Source organism: Carettochelys insculpta, chromosome 16 (assembly GCF_033958435.1).
Source record: "Carettochelys insculpta isolate YL-2023 chromosome 16, ASM3395843v1, whole genome shotgun sequence".
Lineage (NCBI taxonomy): Eukaryota > Metazoa > Chordata > Testudines > Carettochelyidae > Carettochelys > Carettochelys insculpta.
In genome coordinates this window covers 5,788,032-5,815,514 of record NC_134152.1, presented here as the reverse complement: position 1 = coordinate 5,815,514, position 27,483 = coordinate 5,788,032, and the positions used below count along the sequence as shown (strand labels likewise).

Below are 27,483 nucleotides of genomic sequence, written 5' to 3'. Positions count from 1 at the left end.
CCCCGACCTCCTGCAGCACCAGGGTTGCTTCACCCCAGCCCCATCCCTCCTGTGCACGCTCCTCTGTCCTACTGTGATGCTGCCAATCCCCCCAGCTTGCCTGGCTGCCACCGGTGTGTTCTAAGGCAGCAAAGTGCGCTCGGCGCCAGGGAGCTGGAGCTGTAAGATGAATGGCTGGGCGGCCAGCAGAGCCACAGGGGCCAAATCCTCAGCTGGTGTAGCTCAGCTGAGCTCTGATTTACACCAGGAGAGGAGTGGGGGCCCTGCGGCTCTTTAGGAGCCTGGGGAAGCAGGAGACGGAAGCGCCTTGGCGCTGAAGGAGGTGCTTTGCCAAGCCCTTGGCCCATGCGGCTCCCCAGCCCACCCATAACAGGGACGCCCAAGGCAGCAGCAGTGCCAGTGTTTCCCTGCTGGCCAGGCTGCCTGCCCAGGGGCTGGGTGGAGACGAAAAGGCTGATCCGGCACTTACAAGTCCATCTCCTGTTTTCCTTTTTACCTTCCTGAATCCAAAGCCAGGCTGGGATTTTGCAGGGAATGGGGGTGGGGGACACGACTCCACTGCTCCTAGCACAAAGAACAGGGACAAAGGACCCCTGGCTGCCCACATTAGGAAACCAGGTTTATTTGCTGAGGGCTGGAGAGACCCCTCTAGGTCCTGCACACAGAGCCGAGCTCCCCACGTGAAAGGGAAGCTCGTGCGCTGGGACGGAGAGCACCAGAAGAAGGTGGACGCAGGCACCCCCTGCTGCGTATGCAACCTGCTTTCGGAGCCTCAGGCCTGGCCCTAGCCCAGCCAATAAACCGGCACCGGCTCGGCGCCGCTCTCCCTGCAGGGCGCGCTGCCTGTGCGGTGGGAGAGGAAGGTGGTGCAGTGAGCGCAGGGGAAGTGGGCCGCTCACGGCTGTGGTGATGCTCCCAGCAGTTCGAGCTGGGCCGGTGTCATGCATGAGCTTGTGGCAGGGTGAACACCCACCCCCAAGGGCATGCAGGTGGGATGCAGAGCAGGAACTGGGCTGCACAGGGCGAGGAGAGTGGGTGGGCGAGTAGCAGGGGTGTGAGGATAAGGACAGGGCTACGGTCATGGGAGCAGAGCAGCGGGGCCTGTAAGCTGAGCACTTGGGTGGCCACCCAGGAGAGCGTCGGGAGCCGGCAGAGTGCGCACAGCCAGCAGCGTGTGCGCCTATGGGAGGTGCATCTCTGCATGTGCCTCAGTGCACACAATAAAACTTATTCTGCATTGACTGGAAAAAATCAGAGGGAGCCCTGGTGCAGAGGGGCAAGCGTGTGTCTGGGACAGCGGAGGAGTGGAAGGAAAGAGGTGCGCCGGCAGAGGCTGAGGGCCGGGCAGCCCTGTCTGGTCCCGGCACGGAGTGGGTGAAAGCAGACGTACAGCAGCCCCGGGCAACGCCCCTCGCCCGGGAACCTGCCTCCAGCCACCTGGGTGAGGAGCAGATGGGAGGGGATGCTTGCAGGACGAGAAGCCGTAGGTCTGCCGAGCTGGGCCAGCCTAGAGCAAGGCAGTGAGGGGCACGAGTGGGGGAGGCTGTAACCTAGGAGCCCTGACAGCCAGTCAGGAGCTGGGCCGGTGCTGCCACTCTCTGCTCCAGTCACAGAGATGGGGGGTGGGCAGGGAGCTTTAGTCCAGCAGGGCTGTGGTGTAAACTCGGGTCCGCTCCCTCCCCTGGGCTGGCCCGTTCTGCCCTGCTGGCTGGGGGACTGCGCTGTAGGGCTCAGGAGAACGCTTGGCCTGGGGCATGTCAGGAGACAGGTGAGTCCAGGGGTCGGAGTGGGATCTCTCCTGTCCTCCCACTCATCCAGCAGGAAGGGGAGGCTTCTCCCGGCCCCTGGCAGCGCGGCACAGCTGCCCGAGAGGTGGGAGCCTCACTACGAGGCGACGTGACGAGGCCTGGAGGAGCCTGCCTGGACCAAGAGGGAGCCTGCCTCCAGCTCACACCCGTGCTGCTGCCCGTTGTTCTCCTCGTTCATCTGGGACACCTCAGTGGAGCCCGCCTCGAAGCCCGGCACGGTGTGGGCGGCGTGCACCACGTGGACCTTGTTGCGGGCCTGCTTCCGCAGGAGGCAGCTGAAGACCTTCTTGAAGCCCTTGCGGAAGTGCTTGGAGACCAGGGCGTAGACGATGGGGTTGAGGCAGGAGTTGGCGTAGGCCATGCAGTGAGAGAGGAGCCGGAAGGCGTAGGTGGCCTGGTTGAAGGGGAAATCCCCGTAGAGGTAGCGCAGGATCACGAGGTGGTAGGGCAGCCAGCACAGGCAGAAGAGGATGGTCACGATGATGATCATCTTGGTCACCTTCCGCTTGGCCTTCTTGGACTCTGACATGTCCTCCAGGGGGTCCACGGCCGTCCACAGGTACTTGATGGTCCTCGTGTAGGAGAGGCTGACGATCAGCACGGGGATCACGTACCCCAAGGCAAACGTGCTGGTGTCCATCACCTTGCGCTTCCACTCCTCCCAGCCGGGCATGCAGATGTAGCTGGACTCCCACTCGAGCAGATCGTAGTAGCTCAGGTATGGACCGGCGAAGACCCCAGAGAGGCCCCAGATCACGGCCATGGTGGCGATCGCGTTGCAGGGGGTCCGCAGTTCCCGGGAGCGCAGCGGGTAGCGGATGGCCAGGTACCTGGAGATGAAACGGGCTGATGTCAGGGAAGTGGACGACTCTGCCTTGGCCACGCTGTCACTGGGGGCACTTTTGCTGCCTATGGCCATGGTCCCCTCGCTCCCCTTCTGCCTACGCCCAGCCTCAGCCGTGGGTCTAGCATCACTCGGGAAGGGGCCTTGCCCTGCCAACGCCTCTTACTGCTGCCTATTTGGAAAACGTCTCCAGGCCGGGCAGCATCTTAAACCCCAGCAGGATTTTTCTTGGACGCCCCGAATTTCCTAACCTGGGTCTCAGCCTGTCCCTCCAGACAAAGAGGGCTGGGCCCGTTTCCCTCGGAGAGAAGGCCACTCCCACGTAACGCAGCTCCCTCTCCGCAGGGGTGGAGCGTGTTCCCTCAATGGCTCTCCCGTGTCTGACAAGAGCAGGGCAGGGCACCACCCAACCCACCTCAGACCCCTCCCATGGCAGCCTGTCCAGTGAGAGGAGCAGACTGCGCTTCTGCCCTCCTGAAACCCAGCAGGCCCAGCCCTGAACTTCGGTTTGAGGCCTTCAGGGCTCGGTGGCACCCCACGGATGGGCGGCTGTGGGGAGAAGGGTCCCAATCCACAGCCCCCGAGGACAATGGGAGATGTTCCCTTGACTGCCGTGGGGCTGCGAGCTGGGCCGGAGGCAGGCAGATCTGCTCACTGGAGCCCAGCTGGAGGTGCCAGAAACGATGACTCTTCCACTGGGCCTGGCTGGTTTCTGAGGCCGACAAACGTCCTTGCAGCAGCTCATGGCCTGTCTGTTCTGCCCCGGCACTACCCGCCCCGTGATGTGCAGCTCCTCGTTCCCCAGCAAGCGCCGGGAGCAGAGCAGAGAGCTGCAGGAGCCCTGTGTTCAGCCCCTCGCCCACATCGCTCGGGGGAGAGGCCAAGTGGGAACATCTGTCTGCAGTACCCAGGAGAGTTCAGCCGTGTTCAGTGTGACGGTGCCTGCAGGGGCCCTGCTGCGGGTGACAGTTAGGAAGGGAGACAGCTGGGACCCTGGCTGACTCATGGACAGGAGACTACCGGGAAGGGAGAGCGGCTGTCGATGCAGGCGCAAGTCCTTCGCTGCTACACTATGAGCCTGTCCCCCCCTCCAGCCGGGGCCGGGCTCAGCTGCCACGCGCTGCGCCTGAGGAGTTCGTCACGGGAACGGAGCGCAGGAAAGCGACTCGGCCGGCACAAAGAGGCACCCTAAGCAGTAGCCTAGCTGGTCCCTGTCACGGGGATGGGTTCATCCTTTGTGGAAGTGCAGCCGCTTCTGGGGCGGAGCGCCGCAACACTCAGCAGCAGTAATGCCACCCGGCAGGAGACATGGAGAATCCGCTGCAACCAGCCGGCCAGCACGCTGTGCCGGGGGCACGCCGGGGAGCTGTCGGGGTTTTTAGCGACCGGCCCTGGTTCTGAGTGAGCTGGAGAAGTGCCATCTCCCATGGCTATCCCCAGAATTCAGACCCTGACCCCGCCCCGCAGTGGAGAACCTCCTGCACCGTGAGCCATGTCCCCTCCTGTTAGGCTTCAGTGCAATCTCACAAGCTACCTGGGGTAGGCCTTGAGCCCCTGCTTAGAGCAGGGAGACCTCCAGAGGTGGCTGACAGTAAACGTGGTGGGAAGCGATCTGTCAGACAGTATCGGAGCTATAAAACTACACAGGATCGCTGACGTTCTCTCAGCGCCTTTCTCGGGAGTCCTGGGGCTGCGTCTCTGGGGTCCCGGTCCAGTTCTGGTCTGTCATGATGGCCTTCACCTTTCCAGTTGGGGATGCTCTTTTTACCCCGGACAGCACGGAGGAGAATGCGACCACAGACCCTGAGTAGGTTCCTGGCACTACAGCGATGCCAGTAACAAACAGCTGCTGGGGCATTCCTAGAGCAGCAAGCGGCGTTTCCGTGGGGAGTGAAGAGAACAGAACAACGGCCACACTGGGTCAGAGCAAAGGTCCAACTCGCCGCACCCTGTCATCTGGTCATGGCCAGCGCCTGACGCTTCTGAGGAAGTGAACTGACTAGGGCCATTATCAGGTGGGCTCCCCGCCCCCGGTGCCCAGCCCCTCAGCAAGCAGAGGCTTGGAGCCACCCAGAGCACGGGGCTGTGTTCCTGAGCACCTGGGCTAGCAGCCACTGATGGACCTGCCCGCAGGAGCTTACCGGATTCCTTTTTGCGCCCTCTTGTACCTATCCCCTTCACAACCTCCGCTGGCAGCGAGGTCCCCAGACTGCAAGAAAAAACGCTTCCTTCTGTCGGCTCTAATCCTCCCGCCTGTTAATTTCATTGGGCCGCTCCTGGTTCTCAGGTTATGGAAAGGGGCAAATAACACTGTTTTTTCTCCACACCGGTCCCAATTTTTAGTCCCCTACCTATCTCCCCTTAGCCACCTCTCCTCTTCTCAGCTGAACAGTCCCAGGGTTTTTAAGCTCCTCTCACCTGGACACTGTTCCAATCCCTTAATCATTTTCTTGCCCTTCTCTGTGCTCTTTTCAATTCTAATATATCTTCTCCTGAGATGGGCTGGGCCAGAAGAGCACACAGCATTCAAGGTGCAGGCCTACCGTAGGTTTGCACTGAGCCATTACGATATTCTTCTGTCCTCTAGCCCTTTCTCAAGTTCCTAATATTCCATTAGGTTTTTTTGACTGTCACTGCCCATGAAGTGGATGTTTTCGGAGAACCATCCACCATGGAATCCTAAGGTCGGAAAAGACCTCAGGAGGTCATCCAGTCTAGCTTCCCGCCCCAGCCAGGGCTTTGTGAAGCTGAGACTTAAAAACCTTTTGGGGATGGAGATTCCACCACCTCTCCAGGTAACGCATTCTCGTGCTTCACCACCTGCCTGGTGAAGTAGTTTTCCCTAATATCCAACGCAGACCTCCCGCCCTGCAGCTTGAGACCATTGCTTTTTGTTCTGCTGTCTGTCACCACTGAGAACAAGATCTCTTTGTAGAATGGTAACCACTGATTTGGACCCCATCATTTTATAGGCCTAGTTGGGACTATGCATCCCCAGGTGCATTGCTTTGCATTTATTATTTGCCGTTTAATTACCCACTTTTGTGACATCCCTTTATGAACTCTTTGCAATCAGCTTTAGATGTAATTACCTTGAGTAATTTTATATCGCCTGCAAATTTGGCCAGCTCCTTGTTCACCCCTTTTTCTCAATCATTTAGGAGTTGTTGAACAGCACAGGCCCAAATACTTTGGAAACGTTCAGACAGGTGCTGTGTAAGGTAAGATAGCAGTAATCATTGATTACCTGAAAACGGAATATAGCTTTGATAGAGAGCAGTGGATCTGAGTGCTTTACAGAGAAGTTCAGTGGCCTTATTTCCATTCTAGAGATGGGGAGACAGAGGCACAGATTAACTCGACCGATGGGTAAGTATATACACAGCACCAGTCGATGTAATACAGGTTGCACCTCTCTAAGCCAGAACTCTCTTGTCTGGCAACATCCATAAGCCGGCCTAATTTTAGTTGGCCAGATGACCACTTAACAAGCGTCTGGCCAAGTTTCCTGTGGCCCTACAGAGTTTGTTTACAGCCACCAGGCCTGGCCGTCTGTGTTCTGTGCTGTTGTTTAGCTGTAATTTATCCCTCAGTGTCTTCTAAGAGCCCCGTAAGCAGTGGCAGTGGTGGTAATGTGCTAGACGATATCGACATCCTGTGGTCCAGCACCGGTCAGGTCCTGAGGGTGCCGGATTAGAGAGGTTCAAGCTGCATCTACGGCTCTCTTGACCCCTTTCTAACTTCATCCCCTGATATCAATGTGGAGCTCTTAATCACGGAGCTAATCTGCCATTTGTACCCCCCCCCGACAGCAGTGAATGTAACAAGCAGGAAAAATGAAGTGGTCCGACTAAGCCAAAGCACAAACTTCCTGGGGTTTTGCAGGTGGGGTGATGTCGGGGCAGCACAGTCAAAACTGCCCTGATCCAATGGGCCAGATTCTGCTCTGTGGCTGTGCACCAGGGGTAGCTAGCTCAGCAGCAGTCCATAGGGCTGTCTGTGTGCTTGGGAAGCCAGGATCGGGGCCCAGAACAGCGCACGAACCAAAGCATGCTTTCAGAATGCCGCACCGGAAGCACGCGCTCAATTGCGTTTGAACCGGAATGGGCCAAATCCCCAGGGACTGCAAAGCAACCTCGGCCTGCTGAAGTCAGGGGAGCTCTGCTGACTTACTCCAGCTGAGGACCAGGTCTAATATTTTGTGTGACATGGCACTGGGTCCACGGTTAGACAGAGCAAGCGCCGGCTCCAGCCCCGCTCTAACCCGCCTCCCCCTGCAATGGAGACAACTGAGTTGTCGCTAATTACCCCAGGAACTGACTCTGGCCCCTAATTTGCATGCACCATCTGCACAATCTGTTACTGGCACAGACGTTCAGATCTGTAAACGGATTGTTCCTCAGTGTGTGTTAGCCATGGTCTGACAGTGGTGGAAAGGCAAGTCCCCCATTAACCCACAGAGCTAGAATCTAGCTACCCTACCTCCTTCATCTTGCCCCTAAAACCACATTATCTGAGCACTCACAAGCTGTAATGTATTCCTTCTGCGAAGGAGAGCACCACCGCTATGCCACTGAACGGATGGGGAAACTGAGGCATGGGGCAGTGAAGTGATTTGCCCAAGGCTGCACATGGAGGCTGTGGCAAAGCAGGGAACTGAACTCCAAACTCCAGGATAGTGCCCTAACCACTAGCCTGTCCTTCCTCTAGGAAAACAGGCAGCGACATCACAAGCTTCCTGACCTGGCAAAGCTGCTTCTACTGTGGAGAGCGCAGGGGCTTGTAAGGGGCCATCTCCCTAGAACGGGCTGCGTCCCTCCCACGCTTTTGGGGCAGACCACACAGGTACAGAGTTGGGTCGTTCCTGGCTTTGACCCACCGGTGATGAGCTGCTGAGGTGGGTCTGTCCCCTCAAAGCTCATCCCCCCCCCCCCGCCTCCAAATCATTTTGTTAGTCTTTAAATTGCTACAGGACGGCTTTTCCCTTTTCCCCCCTTTCTCTGAACCTCCCAGCTCCCCGGGCCAGGCCCCGCGGTCCCTGGGCAGGTTTGGACCTTGCTTACCTGTCCACCGAGACGGCCGCCAGCGTGAAGCTGCTGGCGTACATGGTGAGGTAGATGAAGAAGTGCACGGCCTTGCACATGAAGGAGCCAAAGACCCAGCCCTCCAGCGAGTAGATGGTGGCCTGGAAGGGGACGCAGAAGATGATGAAGAAGAAGTCGGCCAGGCTGAGGTTGAGGATGAAGAGGCTGGTGGTGTTGTGGCCCATCTGGCCATTCCGGAGCAGCACCGCCAGCACCAGGCTGTTGCCCACTGTGCCCAGGAGGAAGATGAGGGAGAAGACCACGGGGACGATGACGCTGGCCGGGCTGAACTGAGAGCTGTCGGAGGAGTTCCAGGACCCGGCCAGACCAGCCAAGTCCTCCTGCTCGGTCATGCTGCCTTCGGGGGGAGACGCAGGTGGCTGGAGAGCGCAGTGAGAGAGAGAGGTAAGAGATCTTAAGCAGGAAAGAGAGGACGGCCCCTGGCTGTCTGATTTACAATGGGGGCGGGGCTGAGACCCCAATAGCGGCTCTGTAGCCGTGGACTAGTTACCACAGTCTCAAGAAACACGCCCAGGCAGAGCCCAGGCTCATGCTAAGGAAAACCCGTGTCTCCGAGCCTCTGCCCCGCCATGGCGATTCCTCCCTGAACGTGGGATCAAGCTGTAGCGTGCTGGAAGGAGCCGTCTCCTTGGGGAGCTCTGCCTGCCCCCCCCCCGGCCCCCCATACCAGGCCAGCGAGGCTCCCAGATGCTGAGATCGACCCACACCAGCCCCTGCAGCAGCTTTGCCTCCTCAACAGCTTGCCTGCTTCCAGCAGGAGAGCAGCATTCCCACACCAGCAGTGAATCAACACGCTTGCAAAGCCGGGGAGTTTTATTGCACCACATAAATACACAGTTTGCTTCCCCCTCTCCCCTGCCACTTCTCGGCTAAATTAATTGCAGTGCCACAAAACACCGGGCTGTAAAATCCTCCCTCCACAAGGGACATCAATTGTAGACTCCCAAGCTTGGAAGAGACCTCAGGAGGTTATCAAGTCCAACCCCCGCTCAAAGCAGGACCAACCCCAGCAGGAACAAAGGCTTGGCCAGTCCCTCAGAGCAGCTCCGAAGGGACGCAGCGTGTTACAAAGGGGACCGCCAGGCTCTGCAGGGGGCGGGGGAGCTGCTCTCTCACGCACGGCAATTTTTTGTTCTGCTTGTTTGTGTTTTGTGAGGTTTCCCTGCTTCTAACCCAGCTCGCTCAGCCTGAAAGAGTCACATTGTCTGCAGGAGTTGAGCCACATAAGGGAAAGGGCCAGGGGTTGATTCCCCTAGGAGATCTGATGCGGAAGGGGGCACAAAGGTGCTGCTCTGCCCTACACCAGAGTAGGCGCTATTGCTGCTAAAGGGGCAGCCAGTGAAGTTTGTTAACCATATTGCTATGGTTATGTTAAGGGTTAATATGCTCATTAGGTTTCAGAGTTAACGTGGCTGTGCTAGGGAGGGCAGCTCACACATCAGAACAGGGATGTGTAAATGGGGGGGGGGCACGTGAACCAAAATTTCAAAAGAGGGGCACAGCGCAGTCACCATCCCCTTGCCCCCTGCGGGGGCCCTCCACTGCCTCCTGCTAGTTTCTGTGCTGTGTTTGTGTGCGGTGCTGCCGGCCTCCCTGCCCCCTTGGTCTCTGCCGGCGGCAGAGGGCCGACTTCATTTCCGGTCTCCCCTCACCCACGAGGCCCTCCATTGCCTCCCTGCAGCCTCTCTTGGCTCAGCTGCCCGGTGCGGCATTTCCTGCCTCTCTGCCCCTGCGCTCTCTGCTGTTGGCAGAGGGTCAGCATAACTTCCGGTCCTCAGCTCACGTGTTGCAGAGGCAGCGGAGTGGGGGTAAGAAAGGTGCACTTTTACCAGGGCAGCCCCTTGTTTCAGCTTCCCCCGGGAGTTCCGGCTTTCTTTCCTAAGCGCCGTTACGTTTTACTTTGAAAGGCTGCCTGGGAGGGCTGGAAGTGGGTGTGTGGGGTGGGGCTCTTTAAACAGCAGGGAGTGGTTGGTTGGTTGGTTTTTCTCCTCTAAGCTGGGATGGGCTCTGGAAACAGCAAGCTGAACTACCTGGGGCTACTGGAGTAGGGAGGGCTCTTTAGACCGAGTGAATTTTTTGTTTTAAGAGCTGCCAGGGAGGCATGTGGAACGCGGTAGGGCAGGCTCTTCAAACTTTCTGCGCCCCCATCTGTATAGCGAGTGCCCTCTCTCCCATTGCCCTTGCACCGTTGCAGTTTACGTTGCTGCCTCACATAGACTGGCACATGCCAAAAAGGGTTTCTTTTCTTTTTGTTTTCATATGAACATAACAGAACTTCCATTGGCTTGGATTTTATGAGACAGATTGGGGGACCCTGGCTAAGTGCATGGACAAAAGTGGGGGCCCAACGTAAAAGTTTGCTCACGCCGGCCTCAGAGTTTGTCTGGCTGCACAGCATGGGCCCAGGCGCCTTGGGAAGGGTTTCTGCACAGCCATAAGAATAAGGTGGAACCAGTAGATACAGTGTATTTGGATTTCCAGAAAGCCTTGGACAATGTCCCTCACCAAAGGCTGTTACGTATATTAAGTTGTCAGGGGATCAGAGAGAAGAGCCTTTCATGGATTGAGAACTGGTTTAAAGACAGGAACCAGAGGATAGGAATAAACGGTAAATTTTCAGACTGGAGAGGGGTAACTAGTAGCGTTCCCCAAAGCTCAGTCCTAGGACCCATCCTATTCAACTTATTCGTAAATGATCTGGAGAAAGGGGTAAACTGTGAGATGGCAAAGTTTGCAGACAACACTAAACTGCTGAAGATCATTAAAGACCAAAGCAGGCTGTGAAGAACTTCAAAAGGATCTCACAATACTGAGTGACTGGGCAATAAAATGACAAGTGAAATTTAATGTGGATAAATGGAAAGTAATGCACATTGGAAAAAATAACCCCAACTATATATACAATATGAGGGGGGGCTAGTTTAACCACAACAAATCAGGAGACAGATTTTGGAGGCAGCGTGGGTAGTTCTCTGAAAACATCCACGCAGTGTGCAGTGGCAGTCAAACAAGCAAACAGGATGTTTGGAATCATTAAAAAGGGATAGAGAATAAGATAGAAAATGTCTTATTGCCCTTATATAAAACCATGGTACACCCACAGCTTGAATATTGCATACAGATGTGGCCTTCTCATCTCAAGAAAGATACGTTGGCATTAGAAAACGTTCAGAAAAGGACAACGACAATGATTAGGGAATGGGTCCCACATGAAGAGAGATTAAAAAGACTAGGATGTTTCATCTTAGAAAGGAGGGGACTAAGGGGGGGATATGATAGAGGTATATAAAATTATGAGTGGTGTGGAGAAAGTGAACAAGGAAAAAATATGCACTTGTTCCCATAATAGCCATACTAGAGGACACCAAATTAAATTAATTTGCAGCAGGTTTCAAACAAATAGAAGGAAATTCTTCCCACAGTGCGCAGTCAACCTGTGGAACTCCTTGCCAGAGCAGGCTGTGAAGGCCAGGACTGTAACAGGGTTTAAAAACGAGCTAGATAAATTCAGGGAGGGTAGGTCCATTAATTAGCCAAGAATGGTGTCCCTGGCCTCATTTGTCAGAAGCTGGAGATGATGGCAGGAGAGAGATCACTTGATCGTTGCCTGTTTGGTTCACTCCCTCTGGGGCACCTGACATAGGCTGCTGTTGGCAGACAGGAGACTGGGCTGGATGGACCTTTGGTCTGACCCAATCTGGCCATTCCTATGACCACCTCTAATGACACCTCATTTGGGGACAATTCCTCAGATTGGACATCCAGAAAGAATGGCTTGGGCTTGGGAATCTCCCTAATATCCTCAGACACGAAGACCAATGCATAGAATTTGTTTAGTTTCTCCACAGTGACCTTACCATTTCTGAGTGCTCCTTTAGCATGCATCTCAATCATCCAGTGGCCCCACTGGCTGTTTAGCAGCCTTCCTGCTTCTGGTGCACTTAAAACATTTTGCTTTCACATTTTGAACTTTTGGCTAGCTGCTGTTCAAGTTCCTCGTTGGCCCTCCTAATTATATTTTTACACTACATTTAACGGTGTTTATGCACCTTGCTATTTTTCTCACCAGGATTTAACCTTCACTTTTTAAACGATGCCTTTTTATCTCTCACAGCTTCTTTTACTTGGTTGTTAAGTCATGGTGGCACTTTATTGGTACTCTTGCTGTTTTGTCTTTTAACACGTGGGGTATACATTTAAGTTGAGCCTCCATTATGGCCTCTTTGAAAAGCTTCCATGTAGCTTGCAGGGATTTTACTTTTGGTGCTTTGGTACTTTTAAATTTCTGTTTAATTAATCTCCTCATTTTTGTGGAGTTCCCCTTTCTGAAATTAAAGGTCATAGTGTGGGGCTGCAGCAGTGTTTTTCCCACCACAGGGATGTTAAAGTTAATTATATTATGGTCATTATTTCCAAGCAGTCCACCTATGGTCACCTCTTGGACCAGTTCTTGTGCTCCACTCGGAGGCAATGCTTGATATAGTCCTGTCTCCTCTTGTGGGTTCCAGAACCAGCCGCTCCAAGAAGTGGTCATTTAAAGTGTCAAGAAACTTCATGTCTACATCTGGTCCTGAGGCAATGTGTATGCAGTCAATAGGAGGATAGATGAAATCTCATTATTATTTTTACAGCCTTTCTAATCTCCCTTGGCATTTCACAATCACTATCAGTCTCTGGCTCAGGTGATTGGTAATATATACCTACTGCTATAATCATATTATTAAAGCATGGAATTGCTATTCATAAATACTCTACAGAACAGTTTGATTCTTAATACAGATTTTTCCTACATTTGATTCTACTCAAATGTTCTGTTCTGTCCTTCCAATATAGTTGGTACCCTGGTATGACTGCATCCCATTGATTGTCCTCATTCCACCAAGTTTCTGTGATGCCTATTAAAGCTATATCCTCATTCAAAACGAAGCACTTCAGTTCACTTATCTTATTTAGATCTGTAGCATTTGTACAGAACCCCTTTAAAGACCTGGCACTGGTATTCCTGCAGACCCACCATAGAAATATTCTGTGATACTGGGCTCGCTCTGGCTTCAAACAGATTCATTGGGGTGGCTACTTTTGTATTATCATCCAGAACGCAGACCGCCCCATTTGCTCTGCCTTCAACACGCCTGGCCAAAGAGAGGAGCAGATGCAGACCTGGGCTTTTCCCAGGAGGGGTCCACGAGCTAGCGCCTTCCCCACGAACAACCCTCGGGAGCTCATCAGTCCTCCGAGCTGGAGAGGAAAGGAGAGCGAGGTCTTGACCCTCGGCAGAGGCTGACACACGCTGCTCCCTGCCGCTGGGAAAGAGAATGCTGAGAGACAGGCTGTTCTGCAAACAAATGTACTGCTACAAAGGTTTGCAGAAAGGAGATAAAGACAGCTCGTGGGTGTGAAACAAGGATTACTGTTTGCAGGCTTCCCCCAGCTCCAGGGAGGAAGGACAAGTGGATCCATTTTGGTGCAGAAAGGCTCCGCTTTAATAAGTAGAAGAGAGTGGCTTTGGGATGCCAAGCTCCTGGATTTAAATGCTCGCCTCGATTCAAATGCAAATGCCGAACCTTAATCCAGAAGCACAAGTATTTCTTCAGGTGGCACACAGCCAATCTGTGGAACTCCCTGCCACAGGATGATGTGAAGTCAGGGCTTTATGAGAGTTCAGAGAAGAGCTAGATACATTCATGGAGGGTAGATCCATCAAAGGCTATCTGCCAGAATGGGCAGGGATGGGGTCCCTAGTTTCTAGATCCTAGGTTCTGCCCTCTCCTCTAAATGAGCCACCCAGCCTTTGTCCCAAGGGCACTGAGTCCTTCTCGGGTTGCCAGAACCCCCCATCCCACCCACCCCTGCCAGTCCAGGGATGTGTGTCTTTCTCCCACCTACTGTGACCATCCTCAGAGGGCACCACGGCCAGTCACTTGGCTCCTCAGCCCCCTTTCCCCCCAGTGGCCCCCTGGGCCATTTCTGTGCCTTTGGCCCTTCCTCCAGTGGTCCTGGTCTGTCCCATGGAAGGGCAGCAGGCTGGAGGAGTCCAGCCCCAGCAACCGTGGGCTAGCAATGGTGCTGGCATAGTCAGATCCCGCAGGCGGGTGGCAGCTGTGGGTGGCCCCAGGGGAGTGGAGGAGCAGGGGGCCACCTGGGGGTTAGCTCGGGCTGGTTCAAGTTGGCTGTGACGCCTCCCCCAGGGCTAGGTGTGGGGTGAGAGGCTAGTGGGGGGGGGGCTGGGTTGCAGGGAGGAGGGGTGGGGGACAAACAGGATTTGGGGTGGCAGGAGGAGCAGAGTTCAGGGTGAGGGCTGAGCGCTATTGGGGTGGTGCGGAGGGACGGGGGAGGGATACAGGTTGGGGGTGTGGTGGAGGAGCCAGAGAAAGGGGCTGGATGCTGGAGCCGGGGCAGGTTGTGCTGGGTGCGGGGCGAGCTGGGGGGGGAGCTGGTGCTATTGGGGTGGTGCTGGGGGAGGGGCAGTGTGTGGGGGAAGCTGGTGCTATTGGGGGGATTCTGGGTACAGGGGGAGGAGTGGAGTGCAGGATGGGTGCTGCGGAGGAGCTGGGTGTTATTGGGGTGGCACAGGGTGCGGGGGAAGGTGCAGGGTGGGTGCTGGGGTGGTGCTGGGTGTGTGGGGAGGAGCGGGGTGCAGGGTGGGTGCTGGGGGAGGAGCTGGTGCTATTGGGGAGGAGCGGGGTGCAGGGTGGGTGCTGGGGGGAGCTGGTGCTATTGGGGAGGAGCGGGGTGCAGGGGGAGGGCTGGGGTGGTGCAGGGGGAAGAGCGGGGTGCAGGGTGGGGGCTGGGGGAAGCTAGGTGCGGGGGGAGGTGGTGGGAGGAGTTGGTGCTATTGGGGAGGAGCGGGGTGCGGGGGGGAGGTGCAGGGTGGGTGCGGGGGGTGCGGGGGGGAGGTGCAGGGTGGGTGCGGGGGTCGCGGGGAGGAGCGGGGTGGGCGCTGGGGGCGGAGCGGGGAGCGGGGGGAGGTGCAGGGTGGGCGCTGGGGAGGAGCTGGTGCTACTGGGGTGGCGCAGGGGGCGCTCTATGGACTCTGCCCCGCGGCCGCCGCCCCCCGCCAAGCGCCGCGCTCTTACCTCCGGCCGGGCCGCGCTGTTTGCGCCGCGCTCCTGCTGGGCCCCGCCCCGGCTCCGCCTTCCTCGCTCGCTCGCCCCTTCGAGGCATCGCCTGGCTGCTCCGCCGGCGGGGAGCGGGGGGCTGGGGCTGGGGCGCGGGCGCCTCCCTGCAGCCCGCCCCGGAGCAGGCGCTTTGCGATGCAAACTGCCGGCACCTCGCAGCTCCCCCGCCCCACCCAGATGTGCAGCCACAAGCCCCCTTCGGGCCGGGCTCCGGCTCCCCGGGAGAGCCCCGGCGGGGTCAGAGCCCAGCCCCGAGCGCTCCTGTCCCGTCGGCGGGGGCGCAGCGGCCAGAGAACAGGTACAACCCAAGCAGAGCAATGGGGGGTTCCTAGTCCCCCCCCCCCCCGGCAGCTCCTGTTCCCCCTCAGCAAAGGCCCCAGCCCCCCTTTACCCGAACTTGGGTAGCTGGGATGGGGCCGTTCTCATGATCTGCCCCAGTGGGGAGCCCAGTTCCACACCCTGAGCGCTGGTGTGTGGTGAGTGCACCCTGCTAACAGCCTTCCCTGGTACCAGCTAGGCCTGTGCTGCCTGTCGCGGTCACTGGCTGCCCCTTGGCGCTTGTGTTTGGAGAAGGGGCTTCTCTGCCACCCTGGGTGGACTCACTGTGTAGTCTGGGATCTTGGTGAGCTACTCTAGAACCCTGGGTGTAGCCATCTGCAATCTGAGCATGCAGTAGGTTACTCTAGAACCCTGGGTGTAACACTGTGCGTCCTGAACACGTGGTAAATTATTCTAGAACGCTGGGTGTAACCATCTGGGATCTGAACACATGGTGAATTATGCTAGAACCCTGGGCGTAGCCATCTGCGATCTTACTCTAGAACCCTGGGTGTGACCATCTGGGATCTGAACACATGGTGAATTATGCTAGAACCCTGGGCGTAGCCACCTGTGATCTTACTCTAGAACCCTGGGTGTGACCATCTGGGATCTGAACACGTGGTGAATTACTCTAGAATGCTGGGTGTAACCATCTGGGATCTGAACACATGGTGAATTATGCTAGAGCCCTGGGCGTAGCCATCTGTGATCTTGCTCTGGAACCCTGGGTGTGACCATCTGGGATCTGAGCACTTGGTGTGTTACCCTGTGTCTCTGGATGGATATGGCCCCTTTTCATTTGGAAAGGCAGTGGTTAGCAGTGGTGGTGAGGATCTGTGGGCAGTGTTTGAGTGTGCAGCTTCTCTCATGGCTTATCCATCCACTATTGGATGTGCACAGTCGATTGCAATAACCACATCAGTCTATTTCTGAATTCTTGAATGTGAGAGTTTTTCCTTCTAAGACAAAGTTCTTTCACGTGGCTTGCACTAATACTGTCGAAGGATGATGTTCCCTGTCATGGCAATCGTCGCCAGGTGTTTCTATCTGATGATGTAGATTCCTAGGATTTTGGATCGATGCTGAATTTTTTTCCTGGCAGTTTTGCATGAATCCTTGAATCTCAGCTTTGGTCTTCCTCTTGTTTTCAACCCCCATGAGAGTTCACCAAAGAGGAGTTCTTTGGGAAGACGTTCGTCACCCATTCTTCTCACATGACCAAGCCATCATAGTCTTCTGCTGTTGAGGATCGCTATGAGGCTGGGTGTGCCAGATCTTGACAGGACATCTGCATTTGAAACTTTATCTTGCCAGTTGCTATTCATAATTTTGCAGAGGCAGCAAAGATGGAAGCTGTTCAGTTTTTTTCTCCTGGTTCGAGTAGGTGATCCGTGCCTGAGAACCATATAGCAGGATACTCAGTGCACATGCCTAGTAGATTAGTATCTTTGTTTTCACTGTCCGTTTAGGATTGTTCTGTGCTCGTTTCGTAAGTCTGCCAAAAATCATAGCTGCCTTCGCGATTTGGATGTTCAGTTCTTCGTCCACAGATAGGTTTGTGGTGACAGTAGATCCAAGGTAAGAATTGTTGAACCACATCTAATGCGCTGTTATCCAGAGTGATATTGGGTCGCTGAGCTATATCTTGAGTGAATACAAGCTTTCTTCATGCTAATGTCAGGGGAAAACAACTTGTAGGCTCTGGATGGAGGATCCATCAGTGACTGTAGCGTGTCTTCATTATGAGTGACGAGCTGCATCATCTGCAAAGAAGAGTTCCCTGATGAGGACTTTCTTGACCTTCGTTTTGGCCTTGAGTCTTGCCAGGTTGTAGAGAGAGCCATCTCATCTTGTGTGGAGAAATACATCGCTGTGTGAGTTTTGAAATGTGCAATTTAGTAGACTAGAGAAGAATATGCTGGAGAGGGGAGGGGCAAGAACACACCCTTGTTTGACTCCGCTGTTCATTACAAACGGTTCCAATGTAGATCCATCATATACTGCTGTTGCTTTCATGTTTTCGTGAAAGGATGTTATGAGCTTGAGTAGGGTCGGTGGGCAGCCAACCTTGGTTAATACTCTGTATAGTCCTGATCGACTGACTGTATCAAACACCTTTGTTAAGTCCACAAATGCCATGAATAACAGCTTTGCTTGTTCTCTGCATTTTTCCTGTCGTTGTCAAAGTGGGAAAGTCACGTCCATTGTTGACCTGGCAGCCCTGAAGCCACATTGAGTTTCTGGATAGACTTGATCTGCGAGTTGTTGCAGGCGTTTGAGAATGACGCGGGCAAATGCTTTGCCTGTGATGCTCAGTAACGAGATGCCTCTGTAGCTGTTGCAGTCAGCCTTGTTGTCTTTGTTTTTATAGAGAATGCTGATGGTTGCATCCTTCATGTCATGTGGGACATCACCTGCTCTCCAACATTTTAGGAGTAACTCATAGGGGAAGGGGAAGAGCCCAGCCTTGTTTGCCTTCAGGACTTCAGCTGGAATTCTGTCGCTTCCTGGTGCTTTTCCATCGGAGAGAGCATCAAGAGCTTGAGAAAGTTCCCCCTCCGTGGGCTCTGCATCTAGCTCAGACATTCCTGGAAGAGTTGGGAGGAGGTTGTCAAGTTCAGGTTGTATTGTACGCTCGTGGGAATAAAGACTTGAGTAGTGTTCAACCCGTCTGGACATCTGCAGCTTTTTGTCTGTAATCACCTGTCCATTTAAATGCTTCAGTGGGGCGACTTTGGTAATGTTTGGTCCAAGTGCTTCCTTCAGTCCATCACAGATGATTTTCGGGTTGCCCAAATCAGATGTCTTTTGAATGTCAGAACACAGGTCGGCCCAACAGTTGTTCGCACACCGCCTGGATTCTCCCTGAAGAACAGATCTTGTGTGGTGAAGTCGATCTCTTGTGCTTTAAGATGGGTTCTTTAGTTATTCAGATGAGCTTTGTGTTTTTCTTCAAGAAGAGGCCTAAGAATGTCAGCATTTTCATCGGTCCAGTCTTCGAAAGAGAATTTACATGTTCCAAAGGCATATTTGGCACATTCATATATTGCATCTCTCAGCATGGACCACGTTTCAGCAATGGGTTGTTGGTCAGGTTTCTGCACCATTTTGCAACTGAGATCATCTGCGAAGACAGAGCATTTCAGCGCATCTCTGGTATTGAGGGTATTGGTTTTTGGCTTACTGCATTCCTTTGTCATACAGAGTTTCTTTGGGACGATTTTCACTCTGCTGATGATCAAAGCATGATCAGCATCACAGTCTGTGCCATGATACATGCGTGTTAAGTTTGATGGCATTGAGATGTGTCCTGCGTGCCAGTGCAAGGTCGTGTTGATGCCAGTGACCAGATCTGGGGGGGTGCTAGGAAACCTTGTGACACTCTTTCAAGTTAAAGAAAGTATTAGTGATGCAGAGCTGATTCTGAGAGGTGAATTCGAGAAGCCTTTGACCATTTTCATTCATTTTCCCAATACCGTGATGACCGAGGCAGATGAACCAGGACTGATGGTTGCGTCCAACTGTAGCACTGAATTCACCAAGGATGTACAGTTGTTCGCCAGTTGGAAAGGAGTCGATAACTTTCTGAAGGTTATAATAAAAGTGGTCCTTGTCTTCGGCACATGACGCCAACGTGGGTGCGTGAGCACTGATGATGTTGACGTATCCTGACTTGGTGCAGAGCTTCAGGGATATAATACATTCTGATTCAGCTGTGGGTTTATTGATAGATTTCAGCAGATTGTTCCGAACAGGAAATCCAACTCTGTAGATGCAGTGTTCCTCCGAACTCAAGCCCTTCTAGAAAAAAAGTGTAGTTGGTTTCTTCCACTGCCCCAGCATCTGCCACCCTGGTTTCCTGGACAGCAGCGATGTCGACATTCCAGTTGTGTAGCTGTTGATCTACGACTGCTGTTTTGCCTTTTGCATCAGTGGTTGTAAGGTCATGGGCAGATTCAAGTCCCGGACGCACGTTCCAGCTACCGGGATGGAGACAAATTGATTTATTATTTTGCTTTTTGGCAGGTAAGTAATTTACATCGACTTTTTCATTTTTGGTCTATCCCCATGCACCCAATGAGGAAGGCAGATATGGTGGGTCAGCACCTTATTGACCAGGGGCTGCCCGGCTTGCGGTGGGCGGTAGCTGACCAGTGGCACATGATGACTCCTTCCACCGATGAAAGTGACCGTGGTGTCCTCCTCTTTGCCAGTTGAGTAGGGCTTATACCCCATCACTGCCACTTCCTGTGTTGGTTCTGTGCTTTCAGCAAGGATGGCGTGTCCTCTCCATTTGGCAGCCTCTTACACGCTGCATTTCCTGGGCTAGTGTTGGGCTGACCCACTCACCCTGGCCCGGCCCGCTCCCAACACCCTCCCGGCCCATAGCTCTCCCTGCACCCTCTGCCCCGGCCTGCTCCCCGCACTCACCCCGGCTTGCTTCCTGAATGCCCCCGACCTGCTGCTCCCTGCACCCCTCCCCCCAGATAAGTTAAGGACTTACCGCTGGAGGAGCCTGGAGGAGCCAATTGTACTTCTAGCTGCGGACAGAAAGCCATGTAACCATATGGGTTCTGAGCACGTGGTGTGTTACTCTGTATCCCAGGGTGTAACCACCTGGGATCTGAGCACCTGCTAAGTTACTCTAGAACCCTGAGTGTAGTCATCTGGGACCTGAGCATCTGGTAAATTATTCTAGAACCCTGTGTGTAACCACCTGGGACCTGAGCACCTGCTAAGTTACTCTAGAACCCTGAGTGTAGTCATCTGGGACCTGAGCATCTGGTAAATTATTCTAGAACCCTGTGTGTAACCATCTGGGATCTGAGCACTTGGTGTGTTCCCCTGTGTCCGAGGGTGTGATCATCTGGGGCTTGAGCACCTGGTAGGTTACTCTAGAACCCTGTGTTCCAGCACTCAGTAGTGCTGCCTGGCTCCTCCTCTTCCTCCTTTGCCCACGCCCCGCACAACCCAAGCCTCTCCCTTATCACTGCACCGTACCACGCATGGCTGCTCCCGGCATTTGCCAGTTTGCACTGCTGCACCAGCCCTGCTGCTGCTCTGCTTACGGAGAGGTTCATGTTCTGCTGGTTTGTTTATGAGTGAGTAGCTGTGTGGTGCTTTCCCTGTCATCCCTTTCCCCCACCCCACCCTCGTCTCGCCACAAACCATCTGTAGGCTGCAGCAGGGTACTGCAAAAGTTTCCTGTTGGCTCCTTTCATCTCCCCCCAGTGGCCTGTCACTCTCTCCATCTGTTGGGCAACCAGTGCTGTTTGTGTCTGGTTTTCCCAGTAATGAGCAGGGCTGGAGCTCGCGTTCATACTCAAAGGGCTGCCTGTCAATGCGGAGAGGCTTTTCCCTGGAGCTTCCTTTTATGTCTGATTAGTTTTTAACTTCTGTTGCTTGTAAAACATATGTCCCACGCAGGAATCTCCTGAACAGAGAGCAGTTGTTAATGGTTCTCAATCCTGCTGGAAAAGTATAACAAGTGGGGTTCCGCAGGGGTCTGTGTTAGGACCAGTTCTGTTCAATATCTTCATCTTCTATTTAGATATTGGCATAGAAAGTACGCTTATTAAGTTTGCAGATGATACCAAGCTGGAAGGGGTTGCAACTGCTTTGGAAGACAGGGTCGTAATTCAAAATAATCTGGAAAATTGGAGAAATGGTCTGAGGTAAACAGGATGAAGTTTAATAAGTGCTCCACTTGGGAAGGAACAATCAGTGTCACACATACAGAATGGGAAAGGACTGCCTAGAAATGAGTACAGCAGAAAGGGATCTAGGGATTATAGTGGACCACAAGCTAAATATGAGTCAACAGTGTGATGCTGTTGCAAAAAAAAGAAAACATGATTCTGGGATGGATTAACAGGTGTGTTGTGAACAAGACACGAGAAGTCATTCTTCTGCTCTACTCTGCGCTGGTTAGGCCTCAGCTGGAGTATTGTGTCCAGTTCTGGGCACCGCAGTTCAAGAAAGATGTGGAGAAATTAGAGAGGGTCCAGAAAAGAGCAACAAGAATGATCAGAGGTCTAGAGAATGTGTCCTATGAAGAAAGGCTGAAAGAACTGGGCCTGTTTAGTTTGGAAAAGAGAAGATTGAGGGGAGACATGATAGCAGTTTTCAGGTATCTAAAAGGGTGTCATAAGGAAGAGGGAGAAAACTTGTTCTTTTTGGACTCTGAGGATAGAACAAGAGACAATGGACTTAAACTCCAGCAAGGAAGGTTTAGGTTGGACATTAGGAAAAAGTTACTGTCAGGGTGGTCAGACACTGGAATAAATTGCCTAGGGAGGCTGTGGAATCTCCATCGCTGGAGATATTTAAGAACAGGTTAGATAGATGCCTATCAGGGATGGTTTAGACAGTACTTGGTCCTGCCATTGGGGCAGGGGGCTGGACTCAATGGCCTCTCAAGGTCCCTTCCAGTCCTAGTATTCTATGATTCTATGATCAGTCCCTGTTGGTATTAGGGGAGTGACCACGAGCCCCAGCTGAGATCAGGGCCCGTTATGCTACTGACAATCCTTACCCCAAAGAGACAAACAGACATGGCAACAAGGAAGGCGTGTGATCCCGTTAGGACCTATGGGGAACTGACCCTTGGAGACTGAGGCTGGAATTTTTGAGGAATCTAAAATCTCTTCACTCTGCTGGAGCCAGCACACTTAAAATAGCACCGGTACTGGCAGTGGCTTGGTCTAGCCGCCCATCATGCCTGGCTATGTCCTTTTGTGGCTAGTCCCAGCTGACCCCTGACCTGCCACAACTCCGTGGCTACTTTTAGCACACCAGCTCCACCTGAGCTAAGGAGCGTCTGTCTACCCACGCAGGAAAGCAAGCTCCTAGCCGCCAATTAGAGGTATTCAGCTGTCATTACCTTTCTGTGGACTTGCACCTAACTCCTGTAGCTGCTTCAGCTGTCTCACCCGAGGTGATATGGCCAAGGTTCTGCCAAATGGTAAGACTTGTCATTTTGTTGGGTGTGTACAGCGCCTAGCACCAGGGGGTGTTCATTCCTGATAGGGTTCTCTAGACTCAGCTGGAGTAAGAGAGGGGAGTTTTCAAAAACACCAGGCACCATCCTAGCTTCCTTTTTTGCCTTTGAAAATTAGCCCCAGATTTTGGGACAGAGCCCAGAACTGAACCCAGGTATCACAAGTCTGGAGCCTCATCCGCAACATTATCCTTTGTCTCTAATTAACTTTATAATTTACTGACAGTTCCCATGCACTAAATTAAAGCCAATGGGAACTGATGGCCAAGGAGCAGGTCTCCAAAGGTATTTAGGGGCCTAACCCCATTGAACATTTGGCCCCAACTCCCTTGTCCGGCACTGAAAATTGCGTCGTTGGACTCCGCTCCGTCCTCAGGCAGCCACCTGTCTCTGCTGCACGTAACTGGTGAACGTTAAATGGGAACGTTGTCGCCGGTTTGGTTCAGTGGATTTTGTGTTAGGCTTTCAGCACGTTGCAGTGTTGGTTAGTCCTTGCATTACAAACACGGGAGCTGCCACAGGCCTGTCAGGCACATTTGTTTTGTTTGCAAGTGAGCCTGACTGGGAGCACATCTGGTGGCTTTTTCAGAAGAACCATTTTGCAAATTGGAAGAAACTGAAGTGGAGCGGGCCTGGTTTTTTGTGTTGGCCTGTTGGGCTGTCCTCAGCAGAAAAGGTATCCAATACACCCAATTAAAACTAATTGAATATAAAACATTTAGACTTTTATTATCACGTACTCTGATGGAAGTGAGGAATCCTAATTATTCTTCCTTAGCTGCACCCTGTGTACCTTTTTTCTTACATTACGTCTTGTGGCCTGGCTTATATTACTGTGCCATAAGAACAGCCACACTGGGTCAGACCAAAGGTCCATCTATCCTGCCTTCTGACAGAGGCCAATGCCAGATGCCCCAGAGGGAATGAGCAGAACAGGTAATCATCAAATGACCCCTCTCCTGTAATATACCATATGCAACTCAATCAGGATTCTGCATATTGCTCATGAACTGGAGATTGTGGTATGTCCTGCTGATTAGTTGGCCAAATTCTGTTCTCACTTACAGCCCAGAATAAGGACGCCGTGTGTATAAATGAGAACAAACAAGGGTTGTACTTAGACATTTCTCCCCTTTCTTTCCTTTTGCTCCGTATTCTGAGTTACGAGTGTTTTTGTTCCTCAGTTGCTGCAGCAGAAGTCAGATCTGAACTACCTGAAAGGCTGAGGCTCTCTATATTAAGGGCTTGTCTGTACTTACTGGAAGATCAGCGGGCTGGCAGTCGATCTTCCAGGGTTTGATTTCGTGCACCGAGTGGGAATGTGGTAAATCGAATGATCAGGGCACTGCTGCTAATGCTGGTATGCCTCATGACTGCAGGGAGCGAGGGAGTCGATGGGAGAGTTTCTTCCATTGACCTCTCGCTGGAGGATGGTGGCAAAAATCAATTGAAGACACTCAACTACAACTGTGAGAATCGAGTAGCTGGATTCGATGTATCTTAAATTGTCTTTTTCCCCTACCGTAGATGTGGCCTCAGTGTTCCAATTCCACCCATTCTAGATCTTCTAGGTCATTCGAGATCTTTGGGTCACATAATTTGAATTCACGAGCAGGAACAGAACAGAACACACCCACACCCACACCCAACTCCCCACAATCTGTCTAATGTAATCCAAACTGACGGTAATTTTGGTTATGGTCAGATGAAGAAAGCCCTTTCGGAGCACGTAAGAAAATAAACCTGTAGAATGTAAAAGCGTTATTAATTGGTATATGAATATAAATACACAGACATAAAAACAGGAATGTATTTCATCTTTTTTAAGGAGATGGATCAGCCTGAGACCCAGCAGCCACTTGTGCTACGCCCCCCTTTATAAAATGTTATGTACCCGCCCCCCACTTTGCTCACCCCAGCCTAGAAGAAGGGAGGGTGAATTGTGTCACTGTTTTAGGGAGCAGAACATAGGTGCTGGTATGAAGGGTTCATGGGTGGGGGAGCTGCAGCACCCCTGATTTGAAGTGGTTTCCATTATATACAAGGTTTCCAGTTTGGTTCATATGTTCTCAGCACTCCTGCTATAAAATTATTCCAGCCCTGCTAGAGCAGAGCAGCCTGTTTGGTCTTGCTCTGTTTTGTGGTTCTGGTGAATTCTAGGGTATTAAGTTGGGTTGGGTTGTCCCCTGCCAGCTTGTGTTTTGTATCTAATGCCAGGGTGGGGGCCGGGAACACGATCTCCACTCTTCCCCCATCTGAACTCTCCTAGCTCCAAATCCAGCGAAGCATTTAACTCAGCCTCTGGACAGCAAATCACTTTAACGCAGGTTTCACAAGTAGCTGTGGTAGGCTGTTTCTGCAAAAACAATAAGGAGTCTGCTGGTACCTTAAGGACTAACGATTTTATGATGATGTAAGCGTTCATGAGTTGCAACTCGCTTCATGAGGTACGCAAAGGGAAAGAAAAGATAGTAGGGATACAGAGATGGGAGTGTAACGTCAGAGCTAATCCAATCAGGGAAAATGTGGATAAGAAATTGAGAATATCTCAAGTTCACCTGCACATCTACTAATGTGATGTAAGCCAGCAGTGCCCCTCTGCCAGGCACATTCGACAAACAGGACCGTCTGTGCAGCAGGATGAATGGACACAAATCAAACATCAAGAATAGTAACAGACAAAACACAGGGTAAGAACATCTTGACCTGCCTGGACACACAGTTGCAAGCTGGAGGGTAGGGGTGGGGTCCATTGTGATGCAGACAAATTGGAGGTTTGAGCCAAAAGCAATCTGAAGAGGTTCAACAAGGACAAGTGTGGAGTCCAGGGATAGCTCGGTGGTGTGCGCACTGGCCTGTTAAACCCAGGCTTGTGAGCTCAATCCTTGAGGGGGCCATTGAGGGATCTGAGGGAAAAAAGGAGGTGGTGCTTGGTCCTGCTAAGTGGGCAGGGGACTGGATTCAATGACCTCCCAAGGTCCCTTCCAGCTCTATGAGATGTGTATCTCCATAATGTGGGATGGAAGAGTCCCAAGCACTGCTACAGGCTGGGGACAGACTAGCAAAGTAGCAATTTTGCAGAAAAATACCTGAGGATTACAGTGGATGGGAAGCTGGTTTTGAGTCAACAGTGTGCCTTTGTAGACAAGAAGGCTAATGGCATATTGAGGTGTATTAGAAGGGGCATTGCCAGCAGACCTAGGGAAGTGATTATTCCCTTCTATTCGGCACTTGTGAGGCCACACCTGGAGTTTTGAGTTCAATGCTGGGTCCCCCATTACAGATGGGATGTGGACGCATTGGAGAGTGCAGCGGAGGGTAGCGAAAATGAGTAGGAGGCTGGTTCACATGGTTCATGAGGAGAGGCCGAGGGATGTGGGTTTATTTCATCTACAGAAGAAAAGAGTGAGGGGAGATTGATAGCAGCCTTCAACAACCTGAAGTGATTCCAGGGAGGATGGAGAGAGGCTCTTCTCAGTGGTGGCGGATGGCAGAACCAGGAGCAATGGTCTCCAGTTGCAGTGGAAGAGGTCTAGGTTGGATATTAGGAAAAGCTATTTTACTGGGAGGGCAGTGAAGCACTGGAATGCGTTACCCAGAGCGGTGGTGGATTCTCCATCCCTGGAGGACGAAACCCTGGCTGGGATGATTTAGTTGGGACTGGTCCTGCTTTTAGAAGAGAGTTGGACTCAATGACCTCCCAAGGTCTCTTCCAACCTTCTGATTCCATGATTCCATGACTTGAAAGTGGCCACCCTCAACGAAAAATCTTCAAAAACAGGCTACAAATGGAAGCTGCCAAGCTGGAATTCATGTGCAAATTTGCCACCATCAGAATGTGTCTGAATAGGGACAGGGAATGGCTCCACTCGTTACAATAAGTAATTTTCCACTTTAAGGTATTTTCACTTTCTTATCCACACCCACCTCGATCAGCTCTGATGTGAAACTCTCATCTCTGTATCTCTACCCTCCAGTTCTTTTTCTTTCCCGTCACGCATCAGACGAAGCAAGTTGGAGCTCAGAAAAGTTTATGTCACAACGAAATTGTGAGTCTTTAAGTGTCACTGGAATCCTGGTTGCTTTCACTTAAGCATCGCTGTGCCTGCCTGACTAGGGAGAGACAGCTGAATTAGGGTCGTACGCAACGGGGGCCCCCCACTCTGCTCCCATCCCATGAAATTGGTAGGTGAATGTCTGTACAATATGAAACAAACAGTAGGAGCCTTTGACAAGTGTTAACACCCTGTTAACCGGCTCGTCTGAGACATGCGTCTCCATGTCCCTACGGGTGTGAAAGACATGTCAAGCGGCGAACGGCTCAACCAACATGTTGACACTCAGAGATGGTGTGAAGCTGTGCAAGACAGCAGGATCCTGGGGATGCAGGGGCGTTGCACACGAGGCCGTCAGGAGGCCTGGAGGAGTGGCAGCATTGTGACATGTGGCGAGTGCTTTCAGGCTGATAGTTAAGCCTGACGTGCTGTGCGGAGGTGTTCGCATGCGTAGCTGGGGAAACCCTGTGGCAATGAGGGTCGCGCGTTGCGCAGGCCCTGTGCAGGGAGGACATTACGAATGCCCTTAGAAAGCCCTTCTGGCAAAGAGGGGGAGACGAGCTTGTCAGGAATAGGGGCCAGGGAGCAAGGAGATTGCCAGTGCACCTGGGCTGCTGCCTGTGGGAGAGACTGGGACAGCCAGGCTTTCTGTTTGCACTCCCCTGGTGTCCCAAGCTGGACGTGACAAAGCCCTGGCCCGCTGGAGTGTCCTGTGTCGACTCAGCCCGGTTCCTAGGGAGAACATTTCTATATCATAAAGAACCCCAGTGCAGCGGGGCCGACAGCCACCACAGGCCCGGGGGCAAGGTATGAGGGGCCAGTTCCACATGCCCAGAAGGCGCAGGGCCTCAGGCAGACAGGGAGGGACAAGAACACTTAGCCCTTTGTACTGCCCGGGGCATGGCGCTGGGACGCCCTCAGTACTCAGGAGCCATATGGAGCAGCGGAGTGACGCTCCTGCAGCATTTCAAAGGGGCCTGGAGCATTTGCCCTCCTATTGGCTCCCCGCACCCATCGGCGGTCCTGATGGGCGCTAACAGCTAGGGGAGACAGCAAAGGGAGGAGCCGAACTTGCAAATAGTGCTGGGGTGCATGGGTGAGAAGGTGGCGGGTTGCAGGCCTTGCCCTGACTTCACTGCCGCTGGGAAGAGTTGGCGTTTCCTTGGCAAGAGCCTGAGACAGGAGGTAGAGATGTCCTGCAGAGAGAGCACCACCCGCTGCCAGCTGGAGAA

The 27,483-nt window shown here is 53.0% G+C and overlaps 2 protein-coding genes across 2 annotated transcripts in view; one reads left to right on the top strand and one right to left on the bottom strand.

The window, feature by feature from the left end:
* The window catches only part of SEPTIN12 (septin 12), a 120,470-nt gene that overhangs the window by 8,885 nt on the left and 84,102 nt on the right, over nucleotides 1–27,483 (top strand). The gene's annotated exons all lie outside the window — the stretch shown is intronic.
* LOC142021852 (galanin receptor 2b-like) lies at nucleotides 1,885–8,095 on the bottom strand. The gene is made up of 2 exons (XM_075011103.1): nucleotides 7,716–8,095; nucleotides 1,885–2,638 (listed from the first exon to the last, which is right to left on the bottom strand). The coding sequence occupies exons 1-2, from the start codon at nucleotides 8,087–8,089 to the stop codon at nucleotides 1,885–1,887; spliced, it is 1,128 nt and encodes a 375-aa protein (XP_074867204.1). The 5' UTR covers nucleotides 8,090–8,095.